Source organism: Vombatus ursinus, unplaced genomic scaffold (genome assembly GCF_900497805.2).
Source record: "Vombatus ursinus unplaced genomic scaffold, bare-nosed wombat genome assembly UNPS02009824.1, whole genome shotgun sequence".
NCBI classification, from domain to species: domain Eukaryota; kingdom Metazoa; phylum Chordata; class Mammalia; order Diprotodontia; family Vombatidae; genus Vombatus; species Vombatus ursinus.
In genome coordinates, this window is record NW_020949602.1 from 7,095,156 (window position 1) to 7,113,433 (window position 18,278).

At 41.1% G+C, this 18,278-nt stretch overlaps 1 protein-coding gene across 1 annotated transcript; it reads right to left on the bottom strand.

The window, feature by feature from the left end:
• Window positions 1-792: 792 nt before the first annotated feature.
• LOC114036289 (cytochrome P450 2J2-like) lies at window positions 793-10,024 on the bottom strand. The gene is made up of 5 exons (XM_027852730.1): window positions 9,910-10,024; window positions 5,940-6,118; window positions 4,918-4,926; window positions 2,753-2,891; window positions 793-974 (listed from the first exon to the last, which is right to left on the bottom strand). The coding sequence occupies exons 1-5, from the start codon at window positions 10,022-10,024 to the stop codon at window positions 793-795; spliced, it is 624 nt and encodes a 207-aa protein (XP_027708531.1).
• Window positions 10,025-18,278: the final 8,254 nt, after the last annotated feature.

Below are 18,278 nucleotides of genomic sequence, written 5' to 3' on the forward strand. Positions count from 1 at the left end.
GTAGGTGATAAGGCACATAGTAGGTGTTTAACAAGTGCTTGACTTGTTGAGGAAAGGAATAATGCTGAAAGTAAATGAACCTGTGATAGCTTGACCATCAACTACCTCTGTGTTGGGCAATTCCTTTTGTACCAAGGGAGGAGGTTACCACTCACTATCAACTTTCATATTAAATAATATTAAAACTTATTTTTTCTTAAATTTAAATAGAGATATTTGGTGATTCTAATATCTTCTTCCCATGTCCCAAATGATCATCTAGGGAAGCCGTTGGGAGGCATGGACTTCACTGTGTAGACTATTGTCTAGGGATTGAGACAAGCAACACCATGAACTGTTTTCCATTTCTGATTCTAATGTTCTATCACTACCAGCTCTCACAGTGCCTGGCACATAGTAGATACTTAATCAATGTTTGTAGAATTGAACTCATTTCACTAAACTGAACTGAAGTGAATTGAAAAGATATTCAGAGAAATATGAAGTCTCTTTGAGCTTGGATTGTTGGTTCTACCTCTAAAGACTGACAGAGATTGTTATCACCATCTATTTTCCTAAGAAAATTTTTTTTATTTTATTTTCAGCCTGTAATTTAGTAAACTCCTTTTCATTCCCCCATCTGTAAACTGGGCTACAACTACCCCCCACCCTTTATCTCCCTCTCTTCTTCTCCCCTCTTTGATTTCTCTCCCTTTCCCCACCCAAGTTCCAAAGGGAAGGACGGGTGACCTTGGAGCATGAGGATGGTTCCAGGTCCTTCCTTGGAAGTCCACCCTATGTGCCTAGCTTGGCCTACATGTGTCGAGGAAAGGCACAGATTTGGTAGGAGGCAGGAGAGACAGTTAAGCCAGATCGGGAGTCCAAGCTCAGCTTGGTGTTAGGAGGAGCCTGGAACGTGAATTTCTGGAGCAGGCAAGTGAAGAAAAGGAAAAGCTCAGCCCGAGCCAGCTGTTCTCCCAGGCAGACCCTCTTTCCTGAAAGGCAAGGAGATAAGAAAGGAGCAAATCCACTAATGCTTGGCACAGGCAGCAGATCAGGCTATGAATCCTAGCACTGGACTGGACATTAAGGCTATCTAGTGACTTGTCCACAGTCACAATGTTAATAACAGTCAGAGATGGCATTTGAACCCAAGTCTTCCTGGCTCCATGCCAGGCACCATTTGTATGATGCCATGCTGCTATTGACCTCAGAGACTTAGTATAGTTGAAATACTGCATCTATAAACAGATGACCTGGGTTTAGAAACCACTTTGGATGCTTCTCACACAGGTGGCTTTGGACAAGTCACTTAACCTGAGTGGGTCCAAATTTCCTCACCTGTGAAATGATGGAGTTGGATGGTGTGGCCCCCAAGGGCCCTTCTGGATCTAGATCTAAGATACTGCTTCTGTGTAGCCTTAGTAAAAACAGATTCCTTCTCTGAATTTAAACCAGGTGGGTTCAGTGAAGAGAGAGTTGGAACTGGAGTCAAGAAAACTTCAGTTCAAGTCCTACCCCTTTACCTGCTAATTAGAAAACACAACTTCCTTCAAGGCTCAGCTCAGAGGCTGCCACCAGTTGTAAGGGCACCTGGTGCTGAAATTACTTTGTATTTACTTAGGGTCAGAATATCACAGATTTGAGGGTGGAAGAGACTTTCCAGGCCACCTACTCCAACCCCTCACTTATTAGAGATGAGAAAATGGGCCCTGAGAATATCTGAGTCATGGCAAATAATACACTTAAGAAGAAGCACAATTAAAACTCAGATCCGGGCAGCTAGGTGGTGCAGTGGATAGAGCACCGGCCCTGAAGTCAGGAGGACCTGAGTTCAAATCCAGCCTCAGACCAAACACTTGACACTTTCTAGCTGTGTGACCCTGGGCAAGTCACTTAGCCACAATTGCCTAAGGGTGTGGGGGAGACCCAGATCCCCTGGCTATGGATTCCTGGGATTTTTGGGTCATGGCTTCAGAGCTAAAAGGAACTTTATTGGTCATTTAGTCCAATCCCTTCATTTTATAGATGAGGAAACTGAGGCCCAGGAAGTTTGAGTAAGGTCTCCCAAGGATACCCAGAGGAGAGAGTACCAGAGCTTATGGGCAGTGGCTATGCCTGGGGGAATTCTGGGGTCCTAGCAAAGGGTCATAAAACCATCAGGCAAAACCAGACCTGAGGATGAAACTTTCCTTACTTCAACCACATTGCTGTTCTCTAAAGAATGCAAACAACCCTCCCTATTTCCATAGATAGCCCAGGGTCAGATATCTTCCATGTCCCTTGCAGACTAGCTTATAGGTATTATTTTCACATGGTTATAGGTAATCTTGGGGTGAATAAAATACAAATGCACTTGAGATATTTGCTGAGTCCATCACACTTTGGCATCTAGGAGGCATAGTGGACAGAGTGCGGTGACCTGGGAGTAGTTTCATCTCAGACACTTCAAAACTGTGTCTGTGGGCAGATCACTTAACCTCCCTGAAGTTTAGTTTCTTCATCTGTAAAATGGGCAGCTGTAGTACCTAGCTCATGGGATGGCTGTGAAACTCCAAAGGGTTGCTATTTGTCCTGTAGATTTTAAAAAGCTATGTAAAGGTCTGGTATTTTTAATTTTGTTGTGATGTATTTTCCCAATCAATGACTGTTATTAGTATGTGCACCATCATATGATTGTGGGTTTCAGGAAGTAGAGTCTGCTAAGTTTCTTAAGGCTAAAAAGGTTGGTACCTCATGGCCTAGGGGTCCCTTGCTACTGAGTGTGGCTCACCTATTGAGAAAGGCAGAAAGGACTCTCTCTTCTTAAATTGACCATTCTCCAGAAAATGTTCCAGGTTGAAAGTTTCTGGGGTAGCCCATTCCTTGGGGTCCCTGTGCAAGGCAGTCAAGTTGGTTATCAGCATGGTCCCCTGGAAACAAGAGAAAAGAACTGAGTACAAGGAACATGCCCATACTTTCATTTTAGAGAAGAGGGAATTGAGGACCAGGTTGGGTGGGGGGAGGAGCAAAGAACCAGCCGAGGAAATACAGCTTTTTAGTAGTCAATCCTGCTGTCGAACTCAAGACATCTTAGAGCAGGAGCTTCTAACATGTTTGGGGTCACAGATCCCTTTGGAAGGCTGGCAAAGCTTTTGGACCCCTTCTCAGAATCACATTTTAAAATGAATCAAATAAAACACATAAGATTACAAAGGAAACCAATTATATGGAAATGCAACCATCATGATCTAAACAAAACAAGACAAAAAGTCGAGTTCATGGACCCCAAGTTAAGAACTCTGGCCTTAGAGAATCATAAATTTAGGATTGGAAAGAATTGTAGAGGTCATGTGGTCCATTCCTCTCATTTTTACAGATGACTACACTAAGGCATGGAAAGGTAGACTTACTCAAGCGTCAGAAGGGGCAGATGAACCCACACTGCATAATTTTAAGCTGCCACTTTTTGGCAAGATTGATGTCCAGTAGCACTGGGAGATTTGTCTTCCAATTGGCTTCTGCCCCATATGGGACCACATGCTACCTAATGCCTACTTGTGAATTAGGTTGTAAACGATTAAGCTTCCCAGGTAGCAATGTGCCCTAAATTAGTAAATTACTTCAGATGTCCTCTAAGAAATGATGGTTAGAAATGTCAGATACCTTGAAAGATCAATGGGAATGGAGATAAGTGAGCCCAATCAAAATCTTTGATATAGGTTGTTTAAAATATAAGCTTAGGGGCAGCTAGGTGGCACAGTACATAGAGCACTGGCCCTAAAGTCAGAAGGACCTGAGTTCAAATCCAGCCGCAGACACATAACACTCACTAGCCGTGTGACTCTGGGCAAGTCACTTTACCCCAACTGCCTCACTTAAAAAAAAAAAAAGAAAACATAAAGTATAGACTTATAGATTTAGGGCTAGAAGCTTTTTCTCATTTTTATACATGAGGAAACTGAGCCTGACAGGTGAAGTGACTTGCCCAGGGTTACATAGGAAGCTTCTGAGACTGGATTTGAACCCAGGTCTTCCTGGGTCCAATTCCAGCTCTCTATCTACTGTGACTTGTTGGGTTAGAAACTCCAGCTTCCTGGTGTCTAACTATAAAGACACACCTGGGTGTGTTTAGATACCCTAGTTTAGAAGGAGCTGTCCTCATGAGAGGAGCTCAGAAGGTTAGGTAAAGATGGGGTCAGAAAATAGGGCAGTGAAGTATGTGTGCCCAGGCCTTCTTGTATCCTGTTTGTATGAGTGAACAGGCATGACCCTGTCTCTGGGCCTGGAGATCCTAGAACAAATATGGTCTTCAGATTACATCTTGGGAGTAATCTCTGCTTCCCAGAAAGTATGAAATCATGGTGTTAGGTCTGGGGGGACCTAGAGCCCATCCCCATAATTTTACACCACAAAGGGGTTAAGTGACTTGCCCAGGGTCACAGGGTTCAGAATTTGAACACTGGATTTCCAGACTCCAAGTTCAATACACTTTCCACTATTCTAATTTGTCTCTCTGCCTCCATACTTAAACTAAGTCTTCCTTAACACTTAAGCCCAACTCAGTTCACTTCCCTAAAGTGTTCCCTTTCTCCTTATTTTTCTGAACTCACCAAATCCTATCCATCTATCCTTCATAGCCCAGCTTGCTCACCTCCTCTTCTGTGAAGCTATCCTTGTTTGCTTCCTCCTATCATGAGCTCTCTCTCCTCCTGACTCATCCCTCACCTATACCCCATACTCACTAACTAGCTGTGTGACTCTGGGCAAGTCACTTCCCCTCTACCTGTCTCAGTTTTCTTATCTGTAAAATGGGAGTGATAACAACACCTCCCTCCCAGAGTTGTTATGAGGTTCAAGAGAGATATTTCTAAAGTGCTTTATAAACCTTAATGTGCAGCACAAAAGGTACCTATTTCTCACTATTGTGTTTTGTATTCCTCACGGGGTCTTACACACAGTTATTAACTCAGTAGATGAAAAAGAAATGAAGCTCAGGTCAGAAAACCTAAGTTTAAAGCTCAGCAGCACCTAGCACAGTGCCTGGCACATAGTAGGTGCTTATACATGTTTATCGATATGAAGGAAATGCTTTGGAGGTGATGGAGCTCTATGAAACTGGGAGCTGTTAAATGATTTGTTAATCATGATTTCCATTTGGGTTCCAGGGCCTAAAGTGACTTCTTTGAGAGGTTCATCCTGGGTTAGAGCCTGGGCCTCAGGAAATTTGATTGGTGGAGCTGTGCTGCCTAAGTCCCAGGAGTGCGATCTAGGATGGGGATGCAAATAACTCCTTCAGAATTCCGTACTCAGTGTCTGAGTTTATTTGCCTGCTGTGACTGAGAAAACATGGTTGTTTGAGTAAATATGATTTTTTTTTTGGCCAGAAGAAATGTGGGAAGTTCCACACTAGACCCATTATGCTCATATGACTATAGAGTCCAAAATGGTTGGAAGGACGTTTAATGATCATCCAGGCAAACCCTCTTTTTTCACATAAGGAAATTGAGTCCCAAGGACCTATCATACACAGGGATGTTACACAAAGGAATTTAAGTGGACTTAAGTAATTCAAACACAGGATTAAAACTAAGCTTTAAACCCAGTCCCTCTGCCTCCAAATCCAGTGTTTTTGTTTTCTCATCTAACTCTGAGAATCAATGATTTTAAGATTCTAGTCCAAAATTTCTTCACTTGTTTTGTCATGGAGCCTTTTGTCAGTCATTTGGTGAAGCTTTTACTATCCTTTTCAGAATAATTCTTTTTAAAGTGTAGGATAACATACATAGGGTTATAAAAAATTCAATTATGTGGAAATACACTATCAAAATATATATTTTTAAAGACCAAATTCATGCACATTAGACCACAGACCTTTGCTCTATGGGCTATGTTTTCTTGTTTTACCTTCTACCCCTAGGGTAGATGGAAGCCATGGAGTACATTCAGGTTCAGGAGATAAAGCTATTTATCTTTGGCACGTGGTATCCTTCCACTGTGGTATCAACTGTAGCCACCCGGGGCATGTTGAAAGGAACAATATCACCCATTCTCTGAACTTCATGAATGGCTGCATTAGTGTAGGGCATATTTTCCTTATCAGCCATGGTGGGCTGCCTTGACTGGCCAACCACCCGGTGAATCTCAGCTTGTATTTTACCTGGAAAGAAAAGGTAGAGTTTTTGAGGCCTAAATAATACTCACATATAGAGAGTGCTTTAAAGTTTGCAAAACATTTTACAAATATTATCTCATTTGATCCTCACAACAATGCCAGGAGGACAGTACAATTATTTCCCAATTTTATATATTAAAATGATGCAAACAGAAATTAAGTGACTTGCTCAGAGACACATATCTAGGTAGATTTAAACTGAGGTCTTTCTTTCCCCTACCACCCAGTTTTCTCTGATCATGTGGGAAAACCACAGCCACACCTGTGGTTGGATGAAAGTTTGGCTTGCTATTTCACCAATAGGTTCCAATTCCAATAGCCTAGAATAGAGACTTGACTGATTAATGTCAAATAAGGATATTGATATTGTTGGGAAGACATCCAGGAATGTGGTATCATGGAAAGCATGCTGGAGTTAGAGACAGAAGACCTGGATTTAGATTTCAGCTTTACCCCTCCCTATATGAGTATCCATGGCCACTATCTCACTTGGTGATTGCATTCCTACCCTGTTACAATAGTCCAGGTGTGAGAAGATGGGGGCCTGGACCAGGGAAGGGATAGTGTCAGAGGAGAGGAAATATTCAAGGGATGTTTCGAAGAGGAAATAAGTAGGCCTTGGCAACCAATTAAATGGGGGGGGGAGTGAGATAATGAGGAGTTGAGGAAGACTCCTAGGTTTCCATACTAAGGGACTGAGAGGATGCTCTTGTCGTCTATAGTAACAGGAAAGGTAGGAGGGGAGGAGGGTTTAGGGAAAAGAGAATGACCTCTGCTTTGTACATACTGAGTTTAACATGCATCTAGGATGTGCATTTTGAGATGTCCAATAGGTAGTTAGAGATGAGAGATTGGAGGTCAGCAGAGAGCTTTGGGCTGGATAAATAGACTTGAGAATTATTAGTCTAGAGATGATAATTGAATACATAGAAGTGGATGAAATCGCCAAGTGAGACAGTATAGAGCAGGGGTGGGGAACCTGCAGCCTCTAGGCCACATGTGGCCCTCTAGGTCCTTGGGTGTGGCTTTTTGACTGAGGCCAAGTTTTACAGAATGAATTCTTTTATTAAGGTGATTTGTCCTGTAAAGTTTGGATTCAGTCAAAGGGCAACACTTGAGAGCCACATGTGGCCTTGAGGCTACACGTTCCCCACTGCTGGTATAGAGGGAGAAGAGAAGAAGGCCTAGGACAGAACCCTATATGTGTGACCTGGGCTGTGGATGTGATCCTGACTAGGATCCAGCAAAGGAGACTGAGAAGTGGTCAGATTGATAGGAGAAAGACTCAGAAAGAGTGTCATGAAAATCTAGAGAGAAGAGAATAAAAAGGAGAAAAAGGTGATTGGCAATGTGAAAGAGAGGTTAAAGTGGATGAAGACTGAGAAATGATCATTCTATTAAGATCATTCTATTAAGCAATTAAGAGATCATTACTTTCCTTGAAAAGAGTGGTTTCAATTGAATGACTAGAGAATTTAGAAGAGTGAGATGAAAGGAAGGGGACACATTTCTTATAGATTGCCTTTCAAGGAGTTCAGCCACAAAAAGCAAAACTAATTCAGGACAATAGTTAGCGGGGATCGATCAAGTTTGTTTGTTTTTTTTCAGGATAGGGTGACAGGGGTATGTTTGGAGTTAGTAAGGAACCAACCAGTTGACAGGGAATGATTGGAGATAAAGGAGAAAGTGGGAAAAATAGAGAAAACAATCTGCTAAAGAAAATGTGATAGAATGGGATCACTTGTGCATTTAGAAGATCTGGTCTTGGCAAGGAGAAGGGTTTCCTCTTCAAGTGAGATAGGGGTGAAGGAGACAGGAGTGGCAGAAGGCATTTGAGTGATGTGAGATGAGGAGGAGAGGAGAAGAGAGAGCTCATGGTGAACGGCCTCAAGATTTGTGGTAAAATGAACTGATGCAAAGTGAGCAGAACCAGGAGAATGTTGTAGCCAGTAACAGCAATATTGTACAATGAAGAACTATGAATGACTTAGCTGTTCTCGGAAATACAATGATCCAAGACAATCCCAAAGGACTAATATGTGATGAAGCATAATATCTGCCTCCAAAGAAAGAACTGACAGTGACTGAAAACAGACTGAAACATGCTGTTTTTCACTTTCTACATTTCTTTCATTTTTTTATTCAAGTCTTCTTATACAAAATGACTAATATGGAAATGCTTTACATGAGTCCATATGTATAAAACATATATGATTGCTTAACCATCTCAGGAAGGAAGAAGGGGAGGGAGAGAGGGAGGAATAGAGCTTAAAACTCAAATCTTTAAAAATGTTAAAAATCGTTTCAATATGTAGTTAGAGAAAAATAAAATAAAATACCATACATATGTATACAATGATTTGCATTAAAATATGAGTCCAATTTTTCAGCTGAAAGTGTTAGGGGAGAGTGAACCATGCTCCCATGAGAAGGGATGGGAAAGTCTGGAAGAGATGCTGCAGTGAATTAGAGAATGAATTAATTAGGGGAATGTAAAAGGATTGCTTTGCACTGATCATTATGAGAATATGTAAGATGAATTAGTAGTGGACACAGTCAATCTGGTTTTGTGGTTTTCCTTACATTCATTAAACACACATGAATGAGAGTGAAGGCCAATGATAGTTGAAGTGAACCAAGCCCGATGTTTGAAAGGACAAGAGAGATGATACCATAGTGGGGGAAGTATAGATTGAATTGGTTCATGAAGGGGTTAAGATGGAAAAAAGAGGAGTGTGTGACTAATGCAAGGGTGATGGCCTGGCAGGGAACTGAGGAGTCAAGAGATCGGCAGTCAAGGAAGGCAGAGGGAGAGGTGGAATATCAATAGATTGAGATCAGATAAGGGAATTTCAGAATTCAGGAATTCAGGAAGTAATATATTTGGGGACATTGGCCAGATCACCCATTTAGAGTAGTTCATAACTATGCTTACAATGATAAATATAATATATATAACGACTAGTAATAATATGTAGAATAAGTATACATTAGAGTAGCCTATAGGTAAGTTAATGTGTATTGATAATGATAATGATATGGTCATTGTAGAATCAGGAGCTGACTGCAGAGGGCTGAGGGTCATTTTGTATCATTCTTTGTATCAAAAGATGGGATGGACTTTATGGCCTCTAAGATACCTTCCAACTCAAAATCTACCTTCTGTAGATTGAATTCATAATGTATCCTTCACTTAAGCATTTTGATTTTGAAATCTATGGAGATTTACCATATTTAATAGCTTACAAATACATTTTAAAATGTTACTTTTTCTTATCACATACCTTTTCAATAAAAAATATAGTGCATGAAAATAATAATTAACAATTTTAAAATAACATCTGATATTTATAACACACTCTTAGGCTTACAGAACACTTTATGTTTGTCAACTTGTTTGATCCTCATTACAACCCTATGAGGCAAGGGCTATTGTTACCCCAATTTTACAGATGAGAACACAGGTTGGGAGAAGTTATGTGATTTCCTCGGGGTCACATAGTTAATAAGTGCCTGAGGCAAGTTTTGAACTCACATATTCCTGATTACAAATTCTATACTCACTCTACTGCCTTAGTTGCCAATTACCAAAGAAATTTTGATGTTAGAAAGGAGTCTACATGATTATGGAAAATTATAATCACTGCTCTATTCTAATGACAATTGAAAGAAGATGATATATGTAAACTGTTTGGCAAACTTTCAAGCTCTCTATAAATGGGAACTCTTCTGGGTGGAATTCTAAAGGGGTGCATAGCCTGGGGCCATCACTGTGCCTTGGATCTCTGGATAAAGGGCCATATACAGCAGTGCACACCTCAGTGTGATAGAAGTTGTCTCTGTTCCAGCAAAGAAGAGGTCCAGGGTGCAGAAGACTAAATTTTTTTTCATTAAAACTAGAATGGATGTTATGCTTAAATAAAAAAGGCAATAATCAGTTAGTTAATCTAAAATCTAAGCAAGCATGAGGAGCTGCACCCTCAATGGGGCTTTGGGAAAGTCAAGGTGGCAGATCATGGGCTTCCCTTTAACACCCAAGACTACAGTAGCTGTTCCTAAGAATGAGTTCCAAATTTTCTCCACATCTCTCCCCTCTCCCACCCCAAGATGGCCTGCATTCTAAATACACCTTCCCCCAATCTGCCTTCTTTTCTATCACCCCTCCTTCTCTTATCCCCTTTCCCTTCTAATTTCCTGTAGGGCAGGATAGATTTCTATATCCCATTACCTGCATATCTTATTTACCAGTTACATGTAAAAAACAATTTTTAACATTTGTTTTTAAAACTTTGGGTTCCAAATTCTCTCCCTCCCTCCATCCCCACCCACTTTCATTGAGAAGGCAAGCAACTTGATACAGGTTATACATGCGTAGTCATGCAAAACACTTCAATAATAGTCATATGGTGAAAAATTAACGATATTTCCCTTCATCCTATCCTGCTCCCCCATTTATTCTATTCTCTTCTTTGACCCTGCCCCTCCTCAAAAGTGTTTGCTTCTGATTACCCCTTCCTCCAATCTGCCCACCCTTCTATCATCCCCCCTCTTATTCCTTTCCCCCCAACCTTCCCATAGGAACATCATATGCAGTAACAGCAATATTGTTGTAAGGATAACTTTGAATGAATGCTATTTTATCTATTATAGTTATCTAAATTAACTATAAAGGACAATTGAAGAAAGATGCTATATGCACCCAGAGAAAAAATGATAAATAGAAACATGTATAGAATAATTTTACATATGTACACATGCACACACACACACACATACACACTTATTTGTGTCTAAAGGTAGTCATCTCTAGGGAGGGTAGAGAAGAAAAAAAGGAAAAAATACATGATCATTTGTATATTTGAAGGGAATATTAAGTTGTGCATAGTAGATTTGCAGTTTCATGTGCAATCATCTTTTTATTATGCTGTGTTATAGAAATACTTTATTCCATAAATTAAAAATAAATTTTAAAAAACTAAAACAAATTGAAACAAAAAGAGACTTTGACCTGGGACTTTGATTTTACTGAATTCCTCCAGATGCAGGTGGCTGTGCTGGAACCTGCACCATCGTGTGGGTCAAAGGGCCCCAAGGCAGAATCATAAACCCTTAGGGCTTCAGAGTTGGAAGGGATCTCAGAGTGATCCAGTCCAACTTGTACCCAGCAAACAACACCAACAAAATATACTGAACAGCTTATGCTTGAAGACCTCCTATGAAGGGGAATTCACAGTCTGAAGAAAAAACATTTCATTTTGGACAGCTCTGATGGTTAGGAAGTTTTTTCCTAGCATCAACCCAAATTGTATTCTTCTGCAACACTCACCCTTTGCTGCTGGTTCTGGGGCCAAGGAGAACAAGTTAATGCCTTCTCTACTAATAGGCCTCCAAACACTTGAAGACAGTCATCATGCCTCTCTTCACCTTCCAACTGAGTCTTCTTGTCATTAAGTTAAATACTCCAAGCTCCTTTAGCTAGTCCTCCTATGGGATGGATTTGAACCCCTTCACCATCCTCATTGCCCTCCCCCTCAATCCTGTTCTCCTCCCCTCATTCTCAGACATGAAGGAAGGAAACTTCAAAGACCTATTTTTTTCTACCATATTTCTTTTAGCCACAAGAACTCTGTAATAGGTTGGAATCCTTCAGGAAGGATGAAGAATAGGAGGCAAAGATATTTTTCACAAAATGATAGAGAATAAAAACATTTACCAAATATGTTTTCAAAGAACTCACCAAGTGTTTTAAAAACATGGAAGTGGACAGGAACTTGGGGACAATCAATAAACACCTGGTCTTGGTTGGCCAGGACCTCCTTAATCAATGGCAATCTGGTTACTATCATTTAAGTTAAACTGCCCACATGTATGCAGAAAACATTTCCATATTTCTTGGCAAACTGAAAAAGAATTAGTTGTAAACTTTCATTGCCTTTCAGGCTATTTTTTGTCTGTACTGTTATCAGATAAAATTCTAGCAATGTGAAACATCAATTCCAATTGAGTCCACTCAATTCAGTCTGATTCAATTCTGCTGAATTCAGGTCATCTCACCTCAACAGACACTGAATCATCCAACTATATTCCAAGTGCTGTGCTAGAAGGTGAGCTGACAGTAACAAACACCAAACAGTTTCTTCTCTTGAGGAATTGACATCGGAAGGGAATGATGTGTACATATATAAGTAAACTCAGAAAAGGAAATTCTAAGTGATTTCAGGGGAGACCAGAACCTGGGAAGGATCAGGAAAGCTTCCTGCAGGAGAAGGCCCCATGAAGCTGAACTATGATGGAAACTGGGGATTCCAAAAGATTCAGGGGAAGAGGAAGTATTTTCCAGATTCTGAAGTGGCTGCTACATTCAAGGCAGCATGCTGACTAGGAATACATGACAAAGAAAAACTCAGAGTTTAATATGAGGGAAAGACCTAGAGGTCAATACTTCAACCATTACAAGTTCATTGGAGTGTGCCGAATGTAAGCTCCCAGAGGGCAGGGGTAGTTTTATTTTTGTTTTCTTAATCTCTAGCACCTTCTATAGTACCTGGCACATAGCAGGTACTTTCGAAATGTTTGTTAATTGATTAATTGATTGGTTGATTGTGTCTTTCTCCCACTGCCATTTATCAAAGCCCTTTCAAAACTCAGTAGATGGTCTTTGAGAGAGACTAGAGGAAAAATCAATCAATGCTGCTGTCATCATGGTCATGAGCTTCTCTGAACTAAGCACAGCTTGTCTTCAGGTCACAGATGCCCTGAGAGTATGTCATCACACTCTTGTCTGAAGCCATTACAGCTTGGTAGGGCCTAAGAATGCTGATCTTCTGCTTCAAGGACCTCAGAAAGTGAATGTCCTCGAGTTGATAGCACATGATGACTATTTTCAGTAGCCAGGGATATTTAGACTTCAAAAAGAAAAAAAAAATTGAGGTGAGGGATGGGATCTGATAAGGGCTTATGACTTGAAATCTAGTAAGATCTGGGTTTAGATCCTACATTTGACCCTTGACTGGAACCAGTCACTGAATATTTTCCAAGATTTAACTTCTGCTTATGTAGAAAGGGTGTGTTGAGGATCAAATGGGATAATGCATGCAATGTTCTCTACAAATATGGAAGGGATGTATCAACTTCACCTGGGAGACGGCATCAGCTAGTGCATAGAGACTCAACATCAGCATCAGTATCATAAAGACCTGGGTTCACATCTCACTCCTGACCCATGCCAGTTGTGTGACTCTTGGCAAGGCACTTAACCTTTGAATATCCCAGGTAGGAGGTCTCTAGCAGGTTACCCCCAGATCTATGCTTGGTCCTGGGATGTCTATCATTTTATCAGTGACTCACATAAAGGCACAGGCAGAGTACTTACCAGATTTGCAGTCAACACTAAGTTGGGAAATATAAGTGGGTGATGGAGTCGACCAAAAACATTTCAATGGGCTGTGGTTGGACTGAATGCAATAGGGTGAAATTCAAAAGGGATAAATGTCAAGTCTCACATTAAGATTCAAAAACCAATTTCACAAGTACACTTGCTCTGAAAAAGATCTGGTTCTTGGCAACCTGATTTTCTTTTCTTTAAATTTCAATAACTGCATTTCATTAAAATCAATTTCCTTTATAATACTATTTTACGCATTTAAAACCATGATTCTGAGGGAGTGTCCATTGGTTTCACCAGAATGACTACCAGAAGGGTCCGGGACACAAAAACTGGGTTGAGTGAACTGCACCAAAAATGAGTCCCCAATGTGATCTGTCAGGTTAAAAAAAAAGAATTGTTAGTGTTTGGTGAACTACATTGAAAGGAACACTTCTGCGATGTTTGGCAGCATAATATTAACACCCAGGATTGACCAATAAGGCAAGTGAAGATCAGAGACCTGGTACGGCGTGTCCAAACTCATCAGGTCTCAGGGTCATAGACCATGGAGTCTTAACCTTTCCTCTGTCTGTGTGTCTGTGTGTGTCCGTGTGTGTGGTATGTGTGTCTGTATGTGTGTAGTTTGTGTGGTGTGTGTCTATGTGTGTGTTGTGTCTGTGTGTGTGTGTGTGTGTTTGTGGTGGTGCTGTCGTCCCTTTGTTAGTCTGTTGAATCCTATGGGTCCCTTCTCAGAACAAAGTTGTTAAATGCATAAAATAAAAAAGGAGACCAAGTATATTAAAATGCAGTGATCAAAAAGTATTTTTAACTGAAATTTAATGATTCTAGAGTTCGAAGGGATCTCAGAGGCTGCCTATGAGATTTCTGCCAGTCAGTCTATTAATGAACATTTAGTAAGTACTTACTCTGTGCCAGGTACTGTGCTGAGCACAAAAAAGCGAAAGACAGTTTCTCAAGGAGCTCACCTATCACTTTATAGATATAATAATAATAATAATAACAATAAAAAGTTTTGCAAAGAGTTTGCCTATCATTTTGTATATAACAATAACAGTAATAATAGCTGACATTTATATACTGCTTAATGTGTGCCAATCACTTTGTGAAGCACTTTACAATTATCTCATTGCATCAGAATCACAGAAACTGAGTCAGAAGGGACCTTAGTGGCCATCTAATCCTGACCACATACAAAAGTTAACTCCACAATGACACACCCTACAAGGGATGAGCTTATGGTTTTCTCCAGGTCCCACAACTCAGAAGGGGAATGTGAACCCAGGCCCTCTAAGCCCCAAACCAGACTTTCTTTCCATTGCAAGAGGCTGCTTCCCAGGTAGGCCCAGAGCAGGGATGGACACCAAGGCTTGTGGCTGCCCAATCCAACACATTCCCCAGAGCCCCAGTTCCCTTGCCCCCTCACAGCCAGTGGATTCTTGCCTTCCCATCTCACTCCTTATCTTTTGGACAGTCATTTGGGGGTTTTTAAAGTCCATCTGGAAGAAATTGCCCAATATGGGCAGCCCAGGAGGGCGGGGGGGTAGTTGAGATGCTGCCTCCTCCTCTGCAGATACTGTGCCAGGATCAGGAGGATAGCAGAGAAGAGAAGGAGGGTCTGCAGGGGGGCTCTTTCCCAAAGCGAAAGGAGCATGGTTCCCAGAGAAAGCTGCATTTTTCCTGCTCTGGCACCAAGGCCAGACAAGTCAAGTTTCTCCTCCCTCTTTGTCTTCCTACAGCAACAGCTGTGGCTCCGGGCCCACCAGGAGCAGAGTTCACGTGAGGGACAAAGCTCAAGCTGTGTTTGTCCCCTTGGAGCTGCTGCCTGGGCTGGTTTCATAGGCCAGCCAGTGAGAGCTCCAGGGAGTGCCCACCTCCCCTCTGTGCCCCAGCTCTCTCCCGTCTCCCAGGGCCTGTCTCCTGGGGGCAAACACACACGCACACACACACACATGCACACACACACATGCACTCACTCCACCATCCCTCCCACCTCTTTAAAAAATACCTGGGCTTGTCTGCTGCAAACCAGAGTGACAACTTGGCCGGAATAACCTGAGAAGGCTCCATACACAGATCCACCCAGTGGGGCCCAAATCACAGGGCCAGGCCTTTGAGTCAAGAAGGGACCCAGAACGTCATCCTCTTGTTTAGGAGAGGGGCGAGCTAAGGTCCAGAGAGGCCAGGAAACTGACAAGGCCCCACAGCTCTTTGTAAGTTTCAGAGCCTTCATCAGAACCCAACTCAGCTGGCTTGAAGCCAACACTCTTCTCCCTATTACAAACTGGCTCCTAATGGGCTTGACAACTAACACAGAGGAACTCTCAACCTGGGGTCCAGGGACCGGCAAGGAGAGTGTGGACAGATTTCAGTGGGCTTGTGAACTTGAATGAGAGAAAAAAATTTCAACTTTATAGGAATAATTAGAATAAAATCCCAATAGATTTGAAAGAAATTGGGATAATTAGAATAAAATTCTAATAGAATTAGAACAAACTACAATAAAATTCCAATAGAATTGGAATAAATAAGAATAAAATGCCGATAGAATTGAAATAAATTAGAACAAAATTCTAATATAAGTGGAATATATTGGAATAAATTGAATAAATCCCAATACAATTGGAACAAATGAAATAAAGATCCAACATAATTGGAATAAAATTCCCATATAATTGGATTAAATTGGAATGCAATTCTAATATAATTGAAATAAAATTCCAACATATTTCAATGTAATTGGAATTTCATTTGTATTCCTATGCATGTTATTTTATGCATTTACAATGTCATTCTGAGAAAGAATCCATAGGCTTCAGCAGACTGCCCAAGGTGTTCAGGACACCAAGTTGGAAACCATCTTCTCTGACAGGCGGGCACTTCTATGTGTTTGGAACTACTTTCCAAACCTCCCTCAATCTATGTGGTTGGGACCAGGAGTCAAGGGTGAAGGGAAATCCTTGTGTTTTCCCTTCCAATGTTCTTTGTGGAACAATGGGTAGAAAGCTGATTTGGCATCAGAGGGCCTGGGCTTGAATTTCAGCTCTTCCAGTTTTGCTTCCCTGGAGCTCTATTTCCTCCTCTATAAAAAAGGAAGTTGAACTATCAGAGGTGTCAAACACAAGACCCCTGCCCGAAGCATCATAGCTCTTCACTCCTGAGTAGGTTCCGGGGGCAAATTAAAATGTAATTTAGGAATGTTAAAACAAAATAAAGATACCACACAACATAGATAACACCAGTATGTGGTTTTCTAAGTCTGCAGGTTGACAGGTCTGAATTAGATGACCTCTGAGGTCCCTTTCCACTCGAAAGCTAAGCTCTTTAGCTATGAAACGAAAGTCTATGTCCCCATCCTCAGGCATCATGTAAACAAGAGGTAAAGGGTAAGGAGATACCTTTTGGACAAAAGGCCAATCAATGACCCACGGTTTATTTATGAACCGTGGAATGTTTTATCTGGAAGAAGTCTTAGAGATGATAGGGTAGTAGGGTCACTGATGTGGAGCTGGAGGGTTCTCAGAGGCCATCTAGTTCAATGTTTTCATTTTACAGATGAGGAAATTGAGGCACAAAGGAGATGGGACTTCCCAGTGGGGACCATCATTAATCACCATTTTCTTAATATTCTATAGAGATTTGAAGTTTACCAGGAACTTTGTGTGTATTATCTCATTTGTTCTTTACAACAACCCTTTAAATTAAATGATTGCTATGCCCACTTTAGAGATGGAGAAACTGAGCCTGAGAGAGGTTCAGAGCATTGCTGAGGGTTGCATAGCTAAGATTGAGGCAAGATCTGAATTCAGGTCTTCTGACCCCAAGTGCAAGGCTTGCAGCTGCCAAGGTTATGTAGGTAGTCATTTGCAGGGGTGGGATTCAAACCTAGGTCCTCTGACTGAGCATTTCCCCACTATGCCATACTACCTCATATAATTGATAATTATGTTAGAAATAGTGAACAGGATGATAAAGTCTCTAAATGGTCCTCAGTCTGGCTGGATCTCTGCTGTGATTCCATCCTGCAGCTCAGACGACTCTATCTGCAGATAAATAGATTAGATAGATAGATAGATAGATAGATAGATAGATGGATAGATAAACACACACATATACATACACATATATGTGTACACACATACATACATATACATATACAGAGAGAGACAAAGACAGAGACACAGAGAGAGAGATCATATATACATGATGGTCAATATTTTTGAGGAATTTAATTTAAAATTAAATGTAATTCAAATACATTTTGAGTCTTAACACTTGGGTCCAAAAACTCAATTTCTCAAACACAAGATAGACAAGATATGACAAGAGAGAGTTTGGTCGAAAAAAGAATTGGAGATTAAGTAGACAGCAAGGTCAGTATTAGTCAGTCTTTCACTAAGGCAGACAAGAAGCCTATAGCACCCCAGGTAATATGAAGAGGGGCGCAGGGCGCAGGGCGCAGAGCTAGGGAAGTGATTGCTACGCTGTCCTCTTTCCTGCTCCAACCTACTCTGGAGCATTATGTGCAGTTCTGGGCACCACAATTTTAGAAATGACACTGGTAATCTATAGAGCAGGTAAGATAGACTCACACACTTAGAACTTTAGAACCGCAAGAGGTATTAGTGTTATCCAGGCCAAACCCTTCATTTTGTTGTTTTTTGTTTGTTTATTTGTTTGTTTGTTTTGGTTAGGCAATGGGGTTGAGTGACTTGCCCAGGGTCACACAGCTGGTAAGTGCTATGTGTCTAAGGCTGGATT